At 38.9% G+C, this 21,765-nt stretch overlaps 1 protein-coding gene across 1 annotated transcript in view; it reads left to right on the top strand.

The window, feature by feature from the left end:
- The first annotated feature begins 1,084 nt into the window (after positions 1-1,084).
- ugp2b (UDP-glucose pyrophosphorylase 2b) overlaps positions 1,085-21,765 on the top strand; it is a 38,196-nt gene continuing 17,515 nt past the window's right edge. The window contains exons 1-4 of the mRNA XM_079248437.1: positions 1,085-1,122; positions 7,074-7,201; positions 8,484-8,591; positions 16,176-16,361. Coding sequence (XP_079104563.1) covers positions 7,103-7,201; positions 8,484-8,591; positions 16,176-16,361 — 393 coding nt within the window. The 5' untranslated portion in view covers positions 1,085-1,122; positions 7,074-7,102. The remainder of the gene's footprint in view (positions 1,123-7,073; positions 7,202-8,483; positions 8,592-16,175; positions 16,362-21,765) is intronic.

The following is a 21,765-nucleotide window of genomic DNA, read 5'->3' as shown; positions in this document are numbered from 1 at the left end:
AATAAGGCTGTAAAAGCTCCTGAACTACATTATAGAGTTTTACCACATGGGGGCAATACGCCTGCATTTTTAAAGCCAGCTGCATCTGGATTGATTATGTAAGAACTATAGTACCAATAATAAAATTCACAATGTGTCATCGCTGATAAACACTGTCAATAAAGGGGTCAAATCCACTATGAAATTTATCAGTATTGTGTTGTGTAAACATGGTGAATCCGAAGCATACATTGAAATTAGAAATTAAAGAAAATTAACCGCCATTAAATCATGAAGTTAGAAAAAATAAGTATGTAAAATATGTCTAAAGTTAGTTGGAAAGACTATCTGACTGAGATGTTTGTGCAAAATTTCAATTACTTTCAACCAGGAAGTATGAGACACTAAATGCAGCACGTCGCATAAATCTATTGGTCTGCCACGTCTACGTCACGGCCAAGACGCTTTCTGATTGGCTGCTATCCTCCTCCATGGTTCCCATTTGTCCTTGCTTGGAATGGCACTGTCTTGTAAAATACCTGGAAACTAACTGATCCACCTTTTTTTTTTTTTTTTTTTTTTTTTTTTTAACGTTTTTCTACTCGCTATTGTGTAATTAAGTGATTTTGAAAGGAGGCAGCTGCGCATTGTTTTAAGGCGACCACCTGCATATTATATATGTGCACCTCCTCCGTCTCCTCTGCGGTGTTGCTGTGGTCCCTCAAAACCTGCAGGACCAGGCCGACCCCTCGACTTTCCCACAGCCAGCATCCTACAGTAAAACAGTAAGAAAGAAGTAAAAAAAATGCATTGTGTTTAAGTTTTCTGTATTGCTCCGTTTTGTCCGCAAACATGCAGCGAAGTGGCGCAGAGTCGCTTCCTCTGCTTCGCTGGTTTCTTCCGCATGCTGTTGAGGGAACAGACATGGTTTTGAGTTGTCCTACTAATACCGATCAGGGATCCTAGAGGACAGACTGTCCATCCATCCATCATTTTCTCCCCTCAGCCCCATAAGTCCCCCCCCTTGGAGGCAGGACATGTGGACGCAGTCCGCAATCTGCATCTGACAGATTGCGGACAGATTGCTTAATAATTGACAGGATTTATGCTGCCAGTGTTTCTGTGGACTCTGCTTTCAGGAAGGTAATAAAAAGAAACGAAAGTAAGGGGCGAGACAGTGTTTTAAAGGAAAAATGTGAACAGAGGTTTGAAGTTGCAGGCTGGATTTGTGACGTGGTTTACAATAATGGGGCTGGAAAGGGAGGCAAACAAGAAGAGATCCTCCTCAGATCGGGTGCAGCTTGGTTTCATGGCGACCTTTGGATGGTGTCCAGAGAGATAAGTGATCGGATGAATGTGTCCCTGTTTTTTGTTTTTTTTTTTTTCGTCTCTTTTTTTTATGAGTACATGAAGTAGACAAGATGACTAATCATCTGGAGCTGAAGAAGTGAAGGCTTGAACCTCCTGCTGGTTTTGAGACTACCTGATGGAAAGTTTTTCATTCATTTACGGGATGTGTGTTGAGTGAGACTTGTGGGGTTTTTTTTGGAGCTTTTTCTTTTACCCTTGGTGTGGATTTGTAATATTTAACCCTATTTATTGCTGGACTTGGCAGCTTTAAAAAAAAAATGGCACTTTATGTGGCGGGTAAGTATTTCCTTGCTTGTGGTGGTTTTAAATGAACATATCTGTTTTTACCTTTCTTTAAACCATCTGGGAACCACACTGTGGAATCAAACACATTTCCTGGTGTGTTTTTTTTTTTTTCCCTCTTCCTTCAGGCAGCATATTTAGTTTTGTTTAAAAAAAAAAAAAAAAAAAAAAAAAAAAAAGACATCTTTGTTTATTTTGAAGCAGAATTTTGATTAAAAACTTGCAGATCAAAGTAATTAGCCACTGAAATTTCACACACATTGCTACCTTTTTATTCTCTTTTCCATTTTAAAGTGTCAGTGATCTTTTTTCTTTTCTGTTTTAAAGTTTACAGGTCACGTCTTACTTTCGTGTGATTAGCATTATATTCCGTCCGTATGGTCTAATCCAGTGTTTTTCAACCTTTTTTTTGAGCCAGGGCACACTTTTTTTTCACTAAACAAATCACAAGACACACCACAAACCAAAATGTTTTGTTTTTTTAAAGTCTATATTATTAATATAAAGTCCATCTTGTCGAAGCCTCTTGCATAGAAATCAAATAAACACAAGAAGGAATTTTATCATCTTTCACTGGGACCTGTTTGGATGAACACAGAGCAGCTTTTTAGACCAATTAGGTGAAATTAGGTAATTTCTTAGGGCACCCCTGATAATCTCTCATGGCACACTTGTGTGCCATGGCACAATGGTTGAAAAACACTGGTATAATAAGCTGGTAACTCAACTGGCAGCATCAGCAGAACTGAGCCTACCGGGGTAAAAACCAAATGTGACCGGCAGCATTTTTCTGGCCACAGCTGCTGCTCATCTTTCTGAAGCATTCTTTCGTTGTGTTTAGTCTTTATTTGTAAAAGTTGGGGTTTAAAGCACACACAGGAAGAAAATATCCCCCAGTGAGGGAACAGGAACCTTTAATTGCCATTGCACCTTAAACGCTCCTGTAACAGGACAGCCGGTCTGATCTTGTATCTTTCATCAGCCCATACGGTGCTCGGCTGTCTGATAAAATGGCATAGATCCCTCAGAACAATCAGTGTGTTGTCATTAATCATTTACAGGCTGAATGAGCCATAAATAAAATACTAATAATAAAAGTAGTGCCTGCAGCGCTTTTTAGTCATAATCATCTTTATCATGGTGGAGTAATTTCCATGATTGCCGTCCTTTATCTGATTTAATGCAACTGAGGGAAAGTGTCAAATGTTCATCCTTCCATTCATTATCCTAACCGCTTAGTCCGATGAAAGGTCGCAGGGAAGCTGGCGCCTATCCCAGCAGTCTTTGGGCGAAAGGCAGGGTACAACCTGGACAGCTTGCCAGTCAGAAATGTTAAATTGCCATCTTTTCCATCACGTCACAGCGTAAAACTCTGAAATTTCCTGCTGTTTATTCCACACCGCGCCATCTTTACCAGAAATGAACTGGTCACAATCCTGCATGTCACGTCGGGGGACACGTAAATGCGTAAAAAAGTGTTTTTGTTACACTTTTGCGATGTATTTTTATAAAGAAACATCTGATAAACCACTTGGTTTGTTCGTAAAAACTGTTTTGCGGTATTTGTCTTTTTCTTTTTTGTAATATGTGTTTCCATTAACATTTTTTTGATGCGATGTTTAGTTTTTGTGCGATTCTAGGTGAAATGGAAGTGCAGCTTGTGTGCTTAATTATGTGATATATGAAATGGTTCGTCTTGCTTGATCCTTCGATGTAGGGTTGAATATAAGGATGGAAAACTGTCAGAATTGTCATAAATAAGGAGACTAATGGCAGATTTGGTTCAGCGCTGTGACAAGGCACCTAAATGGCTAAAATGAACTAATCTCGTACAGAAAATGTAAAATTCAAATTTCAAAGTCTCCATATAAATGCAGGCTGTATAGTTTTCACAATTATCTGGCAACCCACCTGCTCTTAAATGGCATGGTGACCACCATGTGGAAACCTTTTAGCATCGGGAGAAGGACATTTACTGGGCAGTAAATGCAGGCAACCACAGTCAGTTCAGTGTTTCTGTGGTAATTCTACTTCCTTCATCTGTGTGAGTGAATGCGGCGTTTCAACACAATCAACCGAATAAATCGAGGTCAAAGTGGAGAATTTTGAACATTATGAAACATTGTGGGATTTTATAACGAAGTGTGAAGTCAGTTTAAGACTAAGTAGCTGAATTTGTTCATTGTTTTTTTTTTTTGTTTTATTTTAAACATTACATGTCTTGACAGACCTTTTCTGTTTCTATGGTTACTCATAAAGTCCTCACATTGCCAGCTTATTGTTTTCATAACTAATACGTGGTGTGTTTTGTTGTTTGAGTTCATTGTCTCTTAATATCAGTGACATTTTTTGCATATTTCTTAGGTTGAAATAAATTATTTGACTGCCAACATTTAAGTACAGGCTTTTTTTTCTTTTGATTTGGAGCCAAAAAACATTTTAATTAACCATTGTGACAAAACCACAAAGTCTTGACCATGCTCATCAGGTTTATTTGGTTACATTTCCCTTTTTGAAAACATCTGTCTCCCACAAAGATTTTTTTTTATGATTGTGAAAACATTTAGTTTTCACATGTTTTCTCTTCAACCATGAAAGTAATTCAGTTCAGAGCAACTTTAATTTAAGGGTAGAGTTTGTCATGAGGTTCTACCTTTGCTTGCTTTGATTTTTGCCTGATGCTGATTGATTTAAAGCCAATTTTGATGTCTAATAACACTGATTAACATAAAACTATGATTAACAACAAACTATGTACTGTTGTGCTTTGCTGGTTTTCTCTTAAAGAACAAGTAGTTGACATTGTTACTTGCACAAAAGCCAAAATAAACAGGGTCCATTGCTTATGTCTCCAGTGACAATATGAATAGAAATCTTGCTTTTAAAGACATACCGTGTAACTTTAGGCCACCAGGGACGCTAACCTGTAACTTCCAACAAGCCACACGACGCTGTCACAAAATAAACAGTAAAAAACTCACACAAAGCAAAACCTGACACAAAAATATTACAATTAATGATAGTTCTGAGAATGAAATTAAGCAGTAACTTTGGCACAACTCATGTAAATAACTTGTTATGAAACGTCAGCATTAGCCGCTAGCTTATGGGAAGTTACAGCAGTACTGCTTTCCACTGAACAGCGTATGAAAACCATTAAACTAAACCAGGTCAGTTGCTAATCGCTCTGTTACTATGTTGATATTTACATGAAATATAGGAAATGCTTTTATTGCATGCAAACCAGCCCACCTTTTGTGAAATGTTTAGGGAGTCACGTGAGCTAGACGGTTAGCTTCAACTAGCCAAATTAGCTTCTAGTTCAAGTTTATTTATATAGCACATTTCTACAGCAGTAGCTGCCCAAAGTGCTGAACAATAAAACAACAACACTTCACAATTTAAAATTAAACACTGCACATTAAAAAATAAATAAAATCTGGACACAAATCAAAAAATCTAAAATAAAAGTTAAAAATAATGAAAATTTACAAAGAAGAAGTTCAGGTATGACCAAAAGATAAAACGGAAAGTTAAAAACACAGACGTATACTGCGACATTCTGCAGCTCATCAGGAACTCACTGCCGTTGTTCTGGATAAGCTAAAAGATGAGGAAGAAGAAAAAGTAGTACATTTTTTTGGGGGGGGAGGTGGGGTGTAAAGCAAGGAGCTCCAGGTCCCATGATCCCATAAGAGATGGATCCGCTCCTGCAAAGTTACATTGTCTGGTTTCTGAAGAGGGCAGCCCCCTCAAAGCGTCGACACGCATCAACCACTGTATGTTGACCTTAGAAATCACGTTAGGTTAATGTTTGGGTCAAAAGTTGCACAATATCCTTTTAAATGTTTGGTCCTTTCAGAAATGGAATTTTTTAAAATGAAACCTACAAAAAAGTAGCAGAATTTGTCGTGTGGAATTAATAAATACATCAGTCAGAATAAGAAGCAGAACGCATCTTATCTGAAGCTCTACCATCCACAGCTTGATGTTCTCCTTGGAACTCATCATGCAGAGATCGAAAGGGCTCCAAGAGATATTCAAAGAAATATTTTAATACTTAATGATTCTCTCGCAAGACTTAAGAAGAGATCTGAATGAAATGCAGCAATAAAAAAAGGAAAAAAAACATGAAGGGGGACAAACATTATGAATAACTAGTAATTTATTATGAAACAGTTGCCCCAGTAGTTTCAGCTAAGGAACCCAGAACTTGATGCAAAGTCTTTTATAAACTTGTAAATTAATGCTAAGATCCGCAGGTAGCTGTGGCTGCGATCCGATGAAGATGGCAAATTTCAGGAAAAACAAAAGTTCAAAGCTACTGTTTTCTCATTAGCATGCAGGGCATTTTGGAATAATGTGCTCTGGACTGATAAATCAGACAAAGCAACATCAGGCATATCTGCTGCAGACCACTGCCTCGGGGCCGGGCAGCTCACTATAATTGATTCAGCTATGAATTTTGTATTATATCAAAGATTGCTTAAGGACAACGTGAGGCCATCTGTCTTCATATTGATCATAAACCAGAGGTGAACCCTGCAGAAAGATGATTCTCATCGCTGTGTAGATGTTGTTCAGGGGGAATCGGCTGGGAGTGAACGAATCAAAGCCTGTTGAAAATGTTCAATATGATGCACTAGAACACACATTATACATTTAAATCTTCATTAAACTTTAAAAATAAGATGTTTCCCTTGTGATTAGAGCTACTGAATATAAAACAGCTGATTATTCTCTGTTTACAGATAAATAATTCTGTTTAGATGCAAGGGTAGCACTAAAGGAAAAGATTTTACCAGCCTGGATATGTTCGCGGCTGCTTTAATTTCTCAACAAGACACCAAAGCGTCAGTTTTAATCAGGACTACTGAATGTTTGGCAGATTTTTAAGCATCCTCCAATGAATGAGCTAAGTTCTTGCATCTCATCTCTTCTCAGAGCTCTCACCAGCCAGTGAAAGTCAGTCTGATGCTAACTCTTATCTCGTCATTTTTTTCTTTTTTCATGACATCCTCTAATAATATCCTCTTGCATTCTTTGCTGAATCAAAAAGGCCAATATTGATATCTAGTTGCTAGCGTGAGTCACGGTGGCGTGAAGCAAAACACAGCTGTCATACGGTGCTAACGCGAGGAAAGAAAAGTGTAGTTTTTCAGCCATGGGATGCCAAAGAGCAACAATGGCACTGGTACCATCCAATTGGGTCAGATGCATTGAGTTTTAAGGTTTTATGCTGATGTAGCGCTGCTTTAAGAGCCTTGAACATCACGTTTCTAATTTTTTTTCGTGTTTTCACTGCAATATTTGAGTTGGAACACGGCTTGTTGTTTCATGTCCTACTCTTTGTGATGAAAGTAGAACATTTTCTGTCTGTACTGAATGTTCTCCAGGTTGGTTTGGGTTGATATAAGTGAAGATCTTCTCTGTCTGTGTAGGTATAAGTAAAGAACCACCCCACAAAGGGATGGCTCAGTTCCAGGAAATGATGCGGCAGCAGCTGGAGAGCTCCATGCTCGCCGAACTGGAGAAACTGCTGGACATGGCCGCAGGGGCGGAGAAAGAGGTACGCCGTCTCCCTCCCTGTCTGTTTTTCTATTACCATCTGGTTGTGATTTAAAACGGGTGACGTCACAGAAATAATGCTGGGAAAACACAAAAGTGAAGCATACTTTGCACAGTTTCAGAAAGGGATCCGCCTACACAATCACATGCAAGAATCAGAAACCATAAGAACTTAAATTAAAAATCAAAAAAAGCCCTGAAGTAACAATCCACCACTGACTGATTCATCCTTTGTCTTTTATTTGGCGTAAAACCAGCACAGACCTTCAGACAAAGTTGAATAATGAGTAGAAATTGCAGCAAGGCCTGAGCAGCAGCAACTATTGAGCTGCAAGCAGGCACAAAAGATGGAATGCCACACAATAAAAAGGTCGGGAGTGAGAGCCAGTCTCACACAGGCGTGATCTGCACTTCACACACACTTCCAAGTAAAAGCTTCTCTGTTTGCAGGAGGCATAAAGACTTCTGCACGTCACTTAAAGGCACTTAAATGCATCAGTTTCCAGCAAAGCTGCACCCATGTATGAGCATGCAGACCACCTACTTGATTATTATTTTAGTTTTCTATCCAGGAATAAGTTCTCACACATCATACGGGCATAAATTGCGTTTTTGGTTTTTTTTTTTAGGTTCTATTCTCTTTTTATGTTGCCATTTTCTGCAAACATCTGCAGCTTGAGTTAAGATTTTTACTAATAAATCATCCAGTTAGTTTATAAATTTGACGTTATGCTTGACATCCACATGCTGCTTTATCTCTGTGTTTATGTGCATGATGGTTTAAAATGAAAGCGGGTTTGGTGTGACGACGTGGACATGTCCTGATGAGGTGACGACTGGTTTTTCTTTTGTCTTCCACCCAGACCTCTGGCCTTGTTAATTTCCATTTCTGAGGATAACACAACAAATAAAGGAAAAAAACTGGTTGACAACACAGCTGCTTGTTGACTCCCTTAAATGAGTCACACAACGTCCGGCTTTTTATAGCACAAGCACTAGGGTGAGATTGTCAGGAGTCAGGTTATCTATAAGGCTTTTAGGCCTCCCCTGATAAGATGAAACCCTCTGAAACTAATGAGAAAGGAGTTTTGTCAGGTTCTCTGGGGTTCTTCCTAGGTTTTCTTGTGCTTAGGAGCAAAATAACGCATCAGACCCACCAAAAATGATAAAGGGTTAGGATGAACTTTATGTCAGTTAAACACATGTTATAAGCGTTTGCAGGATGTGCAGATTTTCTAGACTGACTTTCTCTTGAAACAAATGAAATGTGTTTTTTTATTCAGGTTTCCAGGAAAGACTTTGATGGCTTCAAGAGTCTCTTCCATAGATTCCTGCAGGTGAAGGGGCCGTCAGTGGAGTGGATCAAGATACAGAGACCCCCGGAAGACTCGGTAAGTTTGTATCGCCTCAGAGAAAATGAAAAACCCTGCAAGTATAAAAACTCTTCATCCCCTGTAAGAACTGTTTGTTTTGTTTTGGGTTTTTTTATGCGCAGAGGGATTAAGCTAAAAAGGACAAATGAAAGCACAGAACAGTGTTGTTCTCCAGTTTGAATACAAAGGCGTTAAATGTAGAGGCTTCTTTTTGTTCCGGTTATATTTCATCTCTGGAACAATAGCTGTAGAGCCACAAGGAATCCCTGTCTGCGCCCAGTCAGGCATCGCATTACTCAACAAATGTGGTGCAGTTACACAAGACTGTTTGCACCAGTTGTGTCTCTAGAGCACAGGTCAGATATGACCCTTGAACATTTGTTTTTGTTTTTAAAACCGTTGCTTTTGAGGGACAAAGGTGTTTTAAACTATGTAGGTAAAATGAAGAGTTACGGGACAAAGTACAGAATAAAAACTTCTGTTTGCCTTCTACTGTTTCACTTATTTGCCCTAATGGTTATTAATCCTGCACCAACTTGAAATGCAACTTTCCCTGCAGGGCTGGATTCCACAAAGGGAAGTATGTCCTGGCAATACAGCGAACAGACAACGTCGCTCTTTGTGTGACCTGCTAGATCAACCTGCAACGGTTGCACACTGATTAAACCTTACATCATGGTGTGCTGGTGCCCTGCAGCTTCTTCCTCCTTCATAAGTGCTGCTTTTTAAATGATCGTCTGAGTCGATATTAAGCTCACCCTCAAAACTCAAAGCCATTTTTCTTTTATTTTTGCCATTTAAAAAGCTTAAACTGATTCGGCATTTAAGCATCTAAGAAAAGGGATCCCCAATGAAATGAGATCACACATAGCAGTATACATTTAGATTTGTCTCGTAGATGTAGACGATTCAGATTTGTATATATTAAAATCTGACCGGCGCATCGCCACATGCTGTCAGACCTGGACATACCTGTATCAGGAAGGTCTATGCATGCATTCTTGTGCAATAGTGTGCCTGTACTTTGCCAACTTTGGAAGATAATATTCTCTTAAGAATCTGCAAGTTAAGATGATTTTAGAGGTTGCAGGTATCTGCCTGTAGCTGAGCTCTGTGGACATATAATCAGAATAACTCCTGTGCATGTATGTAGAAATGTGGGTCAGCAGAGGTCAAAGTAGAAATAAATTGCAGAAGATTTGCTTCAGAATTGCGCAGTTCTTTTTGACTTGGCACTACCCTTTTGGCAGAAACCAAAGCAAAGTTCCTCTTTCACAGAGCAGCATGTCGCCCACTTTACCAAGTCAATCAATGCCTTATTTTACCATCACAAGGGAGGCTTTGAGCGTTCTCCTTCGGTTTCTTCAACACTGGCTTGCCATGTTCTGTGGGAGCTTCAAAGCACAGGACTGGAAAGTTTTAGGGAGTTGAAAGTGCAAACTTTGTTCAGTCGCAGCCTGATCCCAGCGGAGGGGATGTTTGAAGGCTGAACGGGAGGTTTTGTGTCAGTCAGGGTTGTTGTTGTTGTGCAGTCAGGAGCAGCGCTAGAGAATAGCCAAGTAAATGGAGCAAAAATCCACAAGTTTGTTCATCCACAGGCTGGATTTCAGCTTTTGTGTTGGATATTAATGATGCCTGCTTAATATATGTGAATATAATGTGTGTTGTTGCAGTGACGTTCTCGTAAATATTAATCTAACCTCTGTAACGTCACCAGACAGTCAGTAAATTGGTTTTAACTGTGATCACCGGTTTTAGCATTAAGTCGCTCCAGTAGGAGGTTGACAGGGAGAAGTTCACAAAGACGGTTTCTATGTTCTTGCAAGCAAGGGTAGCCTCTCGTGCAACGTGGCACATCCGAGTCAAGTTACGAGAGCAGCCCAAGACCCGTTTATTTATACACAACAGCTATACAGCATAGGCGTATGCATATGAGAGTCATATAAGTCTTGACCTTTGGTCCTCTAAACTGTGTGTGTGTGCATGGAATTATACTAAGATGTAGGGTAGATGGAGTGTGGTGCTGAGGTGCGAGGTGCGAGACATCTGTTCATGTGCAACCATAACAAGAAGTCATAAAACAAGGTGTCAAAGAATATGAATACGAGTGCCTTCTGGCCTAACTTATCATGGTAACTACAAGACTAAATATGGTAAAAACACATTAACAGAGAAACAGAGTTAATGGTTTTTCCCAGTGGTTAGGGACACTGATATTATCATTCATTCATTTTATCAGGTGTGTTGGAGCATGAAGACAATGAAAGGACTGGAGTTTGACACCTGTGCTCAAAGATTTAATATTCAAGTCAGCTTATAATAAGATAAATGTGGGTCATTTAACCTTTTTATTGCCTCCATTATGACACCAGTTTGGGGAAAAAATGTTCATTGTGTTTTTATGTATTAAAATAGACTAAAACAAATATAATAAACATTTATAGAGATGATTTATTACATCCTCCAGGAAGGTTATGTTTTTGCCTGTTCATCTGTTAGCAACACACAAAAATTACTGGCTGGATTGAAAATTTTTATTTTCTTTTTTCCATGAGAATGAGTCGTGGTTGAACTTCAATTGAAGGCTAGCTGCTAGCTTCCTGCTATCTCTGCTGTTTACCGCTTTTTGGACAGACTGGAAGATAGCACAAATTTTAGCTTCTGCCACACTTTGATCTGTTTTTCTGTCAATAATTATTATAAAAATAATTGTTTTTGAACATAAATGAGTCATAACTGAATCAACATGTTGCATCGCGATGCATTGATTAACATATTGACTGAACCTGGACGGAATCCTGTGAACTGATGAGAAAGATTTGATGTTTCCATCCTACTGCAATCAGGCATAGAAAGCTGTTATTCATCCTGCAGCTCTTACATTCGCTAATCCTGCCGCTCTGTAAGTGAAAACAAACAAAAGCTGCTTCCTGGATAAGTCTTTCCACAGTCGTTTAAAGTTTCTTACTTGAGAATTTGCACAAGTTCATGCCAGGCACATTTCTGGCACTTCCTAAGTATTTCTCTGTAGTTTTTTTTTTTTTTTTTTTTTTTACTGAACATTTACTATTTTATTTCCCAGACCTGAGTGTTAAACACAAACTACATCGCTATCAAACCCAATTTTAGTCTTTTTAAGTTTTTATTTCCATCAAACCCATAAGGAGAGAAAACAGGATTAAAGATGAGAAAAGCAGTAAAATATGACCGATGTGCAGAAAGATGAGGCTTTACGGTGAAAACAGAAGTTGCATGAAGGAACAAAGTTTTTTTGAGTTTTGGGGGATGGGATGAATGGGCCAAAGAGAGAGCAAACAAAACGTTTTCTTGCCAAAAGAAGCCTTTGCATTTAAAATCTTCTTCCAAACTGAGTTGCTTTTTCTATTGTAATGTTTTTCGGACTCCCTCCTTACAGCTCATTAATATTTACTTATTAGTAATGGTTAATTACCATATTTCTAAGGCTTTTAGGTTGATTTTTAGAAGAGAAGTGGATTCAGATGGGAGGAGAGACAAAGCTCCTGACTGTTTTAATCGTCATTCATTTATATTTTTGTGATTAATACAAGTTTGTGTTGCTACTTGACGTCTGGATTTTAATAAATCTCGTGGATTAGGCTGCAGCAGCAGTGGACCTCGTGATCTTTGCTGCCTAGAAAATGCTGAAAGAAGTCTCTCTCTTTAGTCTGACCTTTCAAACTTTAGTGTTGTCACATATTAGAGCAGCAAGCCCACAGCAGTGCTGTTGGAGGTCATGACCTTTTAGGCCGGATCACTGCAGTCTGTGGCTGTTTTTTACATCTAACAAGGTCATCAGTAGACATATTTTACAATGGTTATTCCTTGCAATATTCCAGATGTTTCTTTGCTAATCTGAGATCAGAAGATCCCACTAACATGGATCTACAGCTGGATTCTTGTTCTCAAAGGGAAAGCCATTAATCTGCCTTTTTTTTTTTTTTTTTTTTTTTTTTTTAAACCAAACACAGAACAAACAAGGGCTGTTTACTACCCGAGGCATCATTTTTAACCCATGATGATGATGATGATACCTTTTATTTTTCTTAACACTCTGACTACTATGTGTTTTTTTAAGTAATTTATTATAAAAGCTGAATATTCAGCCATAACATGTCTTTTACAGCCATGACAAAAGATAAATAAATCACAATAATCAGATATATAATATAATTTTTCAGTTTTGACGACACAACAGATTCTAATGCTCTCTTCCGTAGACAAAGCTTCTTGAATGTATCCTCTATCAAGCTGCATACACGATGTTGTTGTCCATAGGTTAAATACTCCATCATGTAAACTCATTCCATTGTATTCATCCTGTCACCAACAAAACATAGGAAATATATCGGTGAGAAAATTGGAATGTACTGGTTTTAGTTTAAGTTTTAGAGAATCTCAAGTATGGACTGAGCTGGAAGGTAATATAAAACAAGTTGTTAGATTTTCTGTATTTAAAGGAAATCTGAAAAATAAACTACTACAGGGTAACACATCTGATGCAATTAGAACTTAAATACTTTAAAGAATGAAATAGTCTTTCCTTGTATATGGATTAAGTGAGGGTATGAAGGTACATATGACATTCATACAGTAAATGGTATAAATATTTACTAGGGCTATGCCAAAAAGGTGTAAGTCTTATTTGTTTGTACACGGTGATGTGACTGCTTAATGTGAAACCAATCAGCCAGATAGGCTACAGAATTGTCTCATAGACATAAAGACTTGGATGTCTAGAAATTTTCTCCTCTTAAACTCAGATAAGACTGAAGTAATTCTCTTTGGATCTGAAAAACTCAGAGCTAAATTTTGCAGTTTTGTAATGAACCTGGATGGCATTACTTTAGCTTCCAGTGCTACAGTGAGAAACCTTGGAGTAATATTTGACCCTGACCTGTCCTTTGGTCCACATATTAAGCAGGTTACAGAAACAGCCTTCTTTCATTTACGTAATATAGCCAAAATTAGGGACATTCTGTCTCAGAGTGATGCAGAAAAACTGGTTCACGCTTTTGTTACTTCAAGACTAGATTACTGTAACTCTCTATTACTGGGCTGTCCTAAATATGCCCTGAAAACCCTTCAGCTGATCCAGAATTGCCATCCTTCCTTAGAGATGATTTCTGATGAGACTTCACTATTCAATCTAAATCAATCTAAAACTTTTGCTAATTGTTTTAATGCGTATTTTTATTGTACAGTGTCCTTGAGTGACTTGAAAGGCGCTTTTAAATAAAATGCATTATTATTATGAAGTCCAGATGCATCTCAGGTCCTGTGTCAGGATTTAGCTGGATACTGTTCATATGCTGTCATGTAGTTCAGTCCTGATCCTTCTTCACTGCCTCTTTTCCTCAAATTTCCTGTGGAGAACCTGCACACCGAAGCTGAGGTTTGCCATGTTTTCAGCTCTTTGGGAATCGCTTTGGATAAAAGCGTCTGCTAAATGACTGTAGAATAGAATAGAATAGGCTATTACTACATCTTCTATGTCAAACATTTTCATTAACGCACCTCAAACAAGAACAATGTCTTTGCATCAGAGTGCTAGTAAGAGGTGAAATTTAAAGTAAGTTCTTTGCAAAGTTGTTGTGTAAACACAACACTGAGTCATCCATTAATTTAGCTGCCTTTTTATTAAAAGATTTATAGTGTTTAAGTAGCTTTAAAGAAAAACCTATTTTTCTGAAACCTTTGCAAAGTACTGTGCAGTAATTAGCTTGTCAAAGCCTGCGCAAGTCTCCATGTGAACGGCTTGACATCCCGCTGTGTCTTGGACATTGATGGACGTGAATATTTCGTGTATTATTGAGGTCAAGCTATATTTATGGAACAAACTACCAGAGGGCACTGTTTTAAAGGTCAGTGTTTGTGGTGAATGAAGCGTTTGCATGTTCTTATGAGCAGCAGTTTTTGTTATATCATACACACTGAGTGATGTTTGTCCCCCTGCAGACCATACTGGGTTGTTTTAAGGTGGAATTAGCAGTAAAATGCATCTCTCATACCTCTCACTGGACATCAGGATTAAACTAAATAAACGTTGATATAAGTCTGTGATAGTGGTTATAGTGTTTGTGCGGACTGTAGATAATAGGTGCTGAATACAGAAGCTGGTCCTACATCCTTGTTTATTAAGAGGGTTTATCTGAAAGCTTGGGTAAGCTTGGGTACTGCTTTGCATGTGTTGTTTCTGAACTCAAAGCAGGGATTTGATCTCTCTGTGGATCTCCAGTGTGTGCAGCCAGGCTCTGTGTGGGAGCGCTGCATTAAAGGAAATCCAGACCGTATTCATATGCTAACACGCAACCAGCACGAGCTTCCTACCAGCGAGGCATCTTGGAAGCAGAGTACCAACTTTTTAACCACTGCAGCCAAAATCAACAAGTAAAAGCTTTCATGCAAGTCTTGTTACATCAACAGCGTGCTTACGCCGTCCCTCTGCGGTAACTGTTTGCAAATGTCCTCCCACACTCATGCTAATTCACCGTGTAACATTTGGGATCATGCATCTGTAAGCTATAAATTTTAACTCTTTGAGTTTGTTGCTACAGATCAGATGTTCTGTAGATTACTTTCTGGTTCTCACTCCAGTTTGATCCAGTTTCCTGGAGGTCACTGGGGGTTGAGCTAACTTGGCAGGAGAGTTTGAAGTGAATCCCATCTGTGTGCTTCCAAGTGGGAGGTGGAGAATCAGCATCTGGGTGTGGAAGCTGCGTCCGGCTGGGGTACAGGGATAGGATGGAGGGGGGACCTCTTCTGATTACATTTAATTTCACGTCTAATTTCCAAACACCAGCAAGGATCTGATCAGCGAACACAGAAAAGTCTTCTATATGTACCTGTTCTTTCAAGTCTGTTAACACGTTTAAACCTGCATTCGTCCTCCTTGATGACCACCACCCGTCTCCGTGAAGGATGGGAAAGCGAGCAGCAGAAGCTTGTTTGTTTGCATTTGTAACTTCATCCTCTGTGTGTGGCGAGTAAGAGGAGATAAACTCCAGAGGAGGTCTGCTTTGTGTCTTGTCACTGATCGGTTAACTGTGCGCTTTCAGCAGGAAGGGAAGCCGGATGACATCCGGCCTTTATGAGTCGCGCTCATCCTGATGAGAGGAATCTGTTTCATCTGGTCAGAGTTTCGTGGCCTCGGGTGTTTGAGCCTCATTCAGGAATAAAAATAAGAGATCCTGGTGAGAAAATGAAATTTCTTCAAGCTGGGTGAAATTTGAGGAGAAAAAAAGTTGGTACCAGTGTGCTTTGTCCCCTTTAGGTCTGTGAAAGATAATAAAACAAGTCACAAAAAGCAAATACACAGATGTGAGAGAGGCTTTATCGACCCAATAACGAGGGTTTAGACTGATACAGACAGAATAATCTAATAAGTCAACCGCTAATCAGATTTTCTGTCACCTCATCACTCTGCATCTCCAATAAGCTTAAAACAATCTTGGAGGCGATGGAAAGCAATTATTAGCTTATTATTATAATTATTAGCTCTAATCTCAGAGACATGAGCGCCACAGCTGATTTAAAGCGGCATTTCTTCAACCCTTCAGTCATCTTTCTCTCTTCCTCCTCCAGATCCAGCCGTACGATAAGATCGCTGCTCGAGGCCTGCCCAACGATGTGGCCCACAGCTTGAACAAACTGGTGGTGGTGAAGCTGAACGGAGGCCTGGGTACCAGCATGGGATGCAAAGGGCCCAAAAGCCTGATCAGCGTCCGCAACGAGAACACCTTCCTGGACCTCACCGTGCAGCAGATAGAGGTACAGAAAACATCTTCATCACTGATGAGGTTCCTGACGTCATGTTGTCGTCCTCAGGAATTTAATCAATCCCTGTTTTACTTGTTCAGGATTCTGTTTAGTATCAAAGCCATGTTTAAGTAATAAATATCAGCATATATTTGTCATTAATCACCATTAAAATGGTGAGGATTGTGTTTCATCTCCTAATCATGCAGTTTGCATTTGATCTGGAGTCTTTCTGCTCATTCTTCGGCTTTTATGGCGTCGCTGGCCAGACTGTTCTCATCGACCACTTTTTCCACCAGCAGGAAAGAGAAAAACTGAGAACACAAAAACTGCAGATGAGAAACATGAGCTGCATGTTGCTTGTGAACATCATGGAGCATTTAATAGCTTTACAAACAGATTTCCTACAACTGAGCAATATCTACTTAAGTCATCTGTACAAATCGAGGAAATTCCTGGTCCTTTTTATGTCCTAAAATCAGGTGAACAATCCATGATGTAATATACATGAGCTTTCTTTGTCATAAACTAGGCTAAAAGATATATTAAAAAAAAAAGACACCGCATGCGATAAAAATGAAGCACACTCCCGTAATTCAACAGCTTATCGAACGTTTGACGTCATCAGTCTCTCATGTCCCTATGGAGGAATTTCCGACCCACTCTTTTCTACAATGCAACTCAGTTTGCAGCAATGCGGCATCTGTTTGTGGCATCTGCTTGTGCAGAGCCTTTCAGTCAGCTTTGAGGTCTGGACTTCAGCTGGATGATCCAGCAGTTTGTTTGGTTTTGCTTTTATGTTTACTGCTAATTCCACGTGTCAGAAAGATTAGCTGAAGGATGTTTCACATGAAACAAATGGGGTGGTAAGAACTTGTCGCTTTGTTTCCCGTGTTGGAGGGGGTGAAGTTTGAATGAGTTAAAGTGCGACTGCTGCTTCTCTGCGAGAAACTGATCAGAAACCTCTGGCAGCTTTATTTATTTATTTTTTTTGGTTGCAACTAATTGACCATACAAAAAAAGCTCAAATAAATGGTTTTATCTATGTTTGTTCACCATTAACCCTTTATAGGCACTCAATGATAAAATTTTAACCTAAAATTGTCCTTCTGGTGTGTACCAAGACCTCCATTCTGTTCCATTTTCTTTTTAATGTTTTATGCTGAAAATGAAAGAAAACAAAGTGAACAAAAATAGTCACATGCCTGATAAAGGGTTAAATTTTAGTGCTCTTCTGATTCATACATGTATGTTCTGAATGAGCTGCAGAGACATTTAAACCCTGCCGCACCAGAATAAGTTCAGCCAGTTTAAACCTTCTCACTAATGTGATCCAGTAAAACGAGTTTACATACTTCATAAAAACTCTGCAACCTTCATGTATGAACTTGGCACAAACATTCTAGTTTTTCTTGCTGTGATTCTTCTGGGCAATTAATCTTTTACCACTGGAAAAACCAGTTTACTTTCTTTTTCAAATGGAGCCACACTTGTCAGAAAAGTGCATTTGTGTGACTGTAAGCAGCACAGTTGTAGATGAAAACCTCGCTGACTTTTTTTTCTGCCTCTGCTGTCTAGTTTCTCTCAGATTTAAATCATCCAGCTGACAAACATTAAGCGAGTGAGAAGCAGAAATAAGCTGTTTGGCTTTGGCAGAGAGGTTTTATTTTTGGGCACAACTCAAATCAACTGTTCTGCTCATCCCACAAATCCATTTCACCCCCAAATGTTGCTTCATTTAAAGGAGAGGTAAACAATATAACATTTACTGCAAAGAATTCATAGACCAAACACTTTTTGTTCTACTTTTTGCAGCAATTTCAGGTCCAAGGCCAATTAGCTTGTGTATAATAGTTCGGTTTTTCCAGGAAATGATTCATGAGTTCAGGCAGCGCAGACATTCGTCATCTCGCATTTATTTTATTTTAATTCAGATTCCTGATTATCTTGAAAATCCAGCAGTGAAAAGCAACGTTTCCTCTTAACTCCAACATCTTGGCTCTGCAAGTCACTGATTCAGCATCAGGATAGATTGCCAACTCTGCAAAGACTCGGCCTGCTGCCACACCAGCGCACATGACGCAGCCGTGAGCAGGAAATGATGCATCATGTGACGTGACGAACATCTGCTCTGCATGTGTCATCCTCATGCTTATTTTCTCTTTATACTGAGGAGGGAAGATACCGAAGTAAACGTGTTTAAAACGACAAAGAGAAAATCCTTCTGTGCTGTTACTTCAGGTGTGTGTGTGTGTGTGTGTGTGTGTGTGTGTGTGTGTGTGTGTGTGTGTGTGTGTGTGTGTGTGTTTAACAAGTTTTTGAAAGGAGTTCGGTGCGATATGTGGAGGGGGGGTTGCAGTGAAAGGGGATCTGTTTATGTGCTGGCTGGCAGCTCTGCAGGACTGGCAGGGAAACAGAGCCAGCTGTGTGCTGGAGCAGAGGAGTGTGTTTGTGTGTGTTTATTTGGAGCAGATCGCGCTGCATCTCCTACATCAGCGGCACACTTAACGCCTGAATGACTGCATATTACTCATAATTCAGTTAATAATAACATCACATATTCGAGCCGTTTTCTCAGAGAACTGGTGGAGATCCGGCTTCGTTTCCATTTATTTTAAGTTCTTCAACCGTTTGGAGTCTTGTTTGTTCTTTGTGTAAGAGTTTGTTATTGTGGTGTGTGTGTGTGTAGTATTTATGACTGTTTCATAAACGTCTCATGGGCTCCACACTGCTCTCCATTTTCTGCTTGGGTCTGATCTGTTTACCTGCCGACTGAATTATCCTATTGAGAGAGGATGAAATGGATCTCCCCACACCCACATGAAACCCTCAACACAACATATCGTGTGTGAGAACGCCCCTCAGAGCCGCTTCTTTAACACTTGTTGGAAATTTTTTGGAAAGGCTCACTGAAAAGGCATGTTGGCGAGCTTAAGATCCACTGCTCGGATCTTTAAAAAAGTATTTGTTTATAGAATTAAAAACCCATGAACACTGTCCACATCAAACCTTATAAAGCTAAACATATCATATTTGGTACATATAGTTTCTGAGACTTTTTTTTTTTTTTAATCACTTTTTGTGGTAAAAACTTTGCTGAATCTGAAAAATATCTTCTGCTCCCTGATGAAAACCAGGAAACAGAACATTACAGTATAATGGTTTTATCACATGGTGATAAATGGTAAATATTCTACAAAAAATTCTTAATTTTTAATATTTTTTGTCAAAAGTTTAAATAGACTTCATAAAAGGAAAATTTTTAAAAAAAAAAATTTCTTACCATTTTTTGTTGTGGGTTTGGCCTAAACTCCCAGAACTGATCTGGTTCGCCGCCGATTTAAAGCAACAGCGTAACACTTCGAAATATCTCAGGAACCACAAAACTTAAATGGAAAATTTCTATCACAAGTGCACCCTTTGGGTGATCTATTGTGAGCTAGGGACAATTCTAGCCTTTCGAGAAGGTTTTCAATCCAGCCATTAAGTGCAGCATTACTTCCGGGAACTTCTTGACAAGAAATAGCAAGAAATAGCTTGAAGTTTTAAGAGGTAAAGGATTAAACTATTTTTGCAGCACAGAATGTTTACTTTCGTGTTGCATCTCCTTTTCTTTGTACTCCTTTGTGTTTATATGAACAGAAATTTAGTTGTGCAGCTGATCTGGGCATCCTTTCTTGTGTTTTGTGTGGGGAACAGACGTGTGTTGCAGTTTAGCAAGTGGACTCTTTTAAAACAGCTGTGTTGTATAAACAAGGTGTGATTTTGCTGAAATAAGCAATGCCTTCCCTGCAATCATGCCAATGGTTTGGTAATAAAGCAGCACCATAGAACTTGGACAGGTTTTCACATTTTTGTGCAGTCCAAGCAAAGGCTAATTCTGCACCCTTTCTCTTCTCTGAGCTCTCTACATATAGCAAAAGTCAGGCTCTGTTACACTCTGCATCTTTCTCGCTTTCTTTTCTTGGCTACTTCCAATACATCCATTGGGTTTCTTTGCTAAATACAATGGTGCACATCCAAATGTTTTTAATATCCAGTTACTAGAATGTGATGTGTTGATATAAATTGAAACAGTTGTTTCATGATGTGCTGGACTGGAAAAAGAAGTGGCAAAGGGCAGTCTCTAAATGTCTAGACCAGTGGTTCTTAACCCACCCCATGCCATGACTGAATTAATTGTGATATGTCAAATGGGTCATCTTGCTGCCATCCTCTAAATAATAAGGCTGAGAAACTGTCAGATCCTTTATAAATAAAGAGGATAAATGTTGTTTTTTTTTTTGTTTAAGTTTACTGTTATGACAAGGCACCTGCATGTCCAAAATCTGCCTTTTTTTTGGGAACTTTATAGCCAAAATCAGACATATTTACTGACTTTCTCTGTGTTAAAACTTTAAGGTAGTAAAAAATTTAGGTTGATAAATATAGCATGTATATATTTTACAATTATTTCACGATCCCTTGAAATAATCTCGTGACCCCCCCCATGGGGGACCCAACCTCTAGTTTGAGAACCATTGATCTACACCATGTGGGATAATAATGACTGCAGGAATGTGCAGAATAAATGCCATCAAAACAAGTCATGGGCATAAAGTTTTAAGCTCAGAAATCGAAGTAGTGTTGCTTTAACAGAAGCTCGAACGCATCCTCAAACCATTTGGGATGCTGGATGTTAAAGTCTGTGTTTAACAAGGTGGATGTGTCCTCTCTTCATTAGCAACAGAAACGCATGTATGATTTGCGAAAGTAATTTCACATTTGGATTTTTCGGACCACTGAAACATGTAGAGTTTAATTTTGTATTTAAGGTGCAGCAACTGTTTTGACTCATGAAGGTTTTCAAGAGTGTTTCTGAGCCAATGTGGTGACTTCCTGGACAGAAATATGGCCTGCTACGTTGTTTTTAATGCAGTAACGTCAACACAAAGAGTGTTGTCTGCATTCAGTACTGCTTTTCTCTGGATTGTCCACATTTTTTGTAATATAAACTATGAAATACCACATGTTTTGATGACTTCTCTGCCCTCTTAGCAGTGAGAAAAGTCTATCTTTAACTGCTGAATTATTTGCCTACATAATACTCCCTATGTCTATACTTCTGATAGTCTTTCTTACATGCTGGTTTTTCCCTTCCAGTCATGTCTGATGTTTCAGTAAGCCAAGTTAATTTACCAGTTTAATTTGCTTTAACTTCACAAAACACAAAAATATAACGTTGCATTCTGACATTTTCAGGCTAAAAGAATCGAAACGCTCTCAGGAAAACTAAGCATCATAAGGATGATAAAAGTACTGCAAACAAAGATATCAGTATTTTTACTGGCTTTTATCACACATTTATGATGTAAATTATTAAGATGTTTACATATGAAATCCTGTGACCAATGAAGTTTAACGAGAAAATCAGTGA

The sequence above is a fragment of the Telmatherina bonti genome (genome assembly GCF_933228915.1).
Source record: "Telmatherina bonti genome assembly, chromosome: 11".
NCBI lineage: Eukaryota > Metazoa > Chordata > Actinopteri > Atheriniformes > Telmatherinidae > Telmatherina > Telmatherina bonti.
This window is presented reverse-complemented; position numbering and strand designations above follow the sequence as displayed.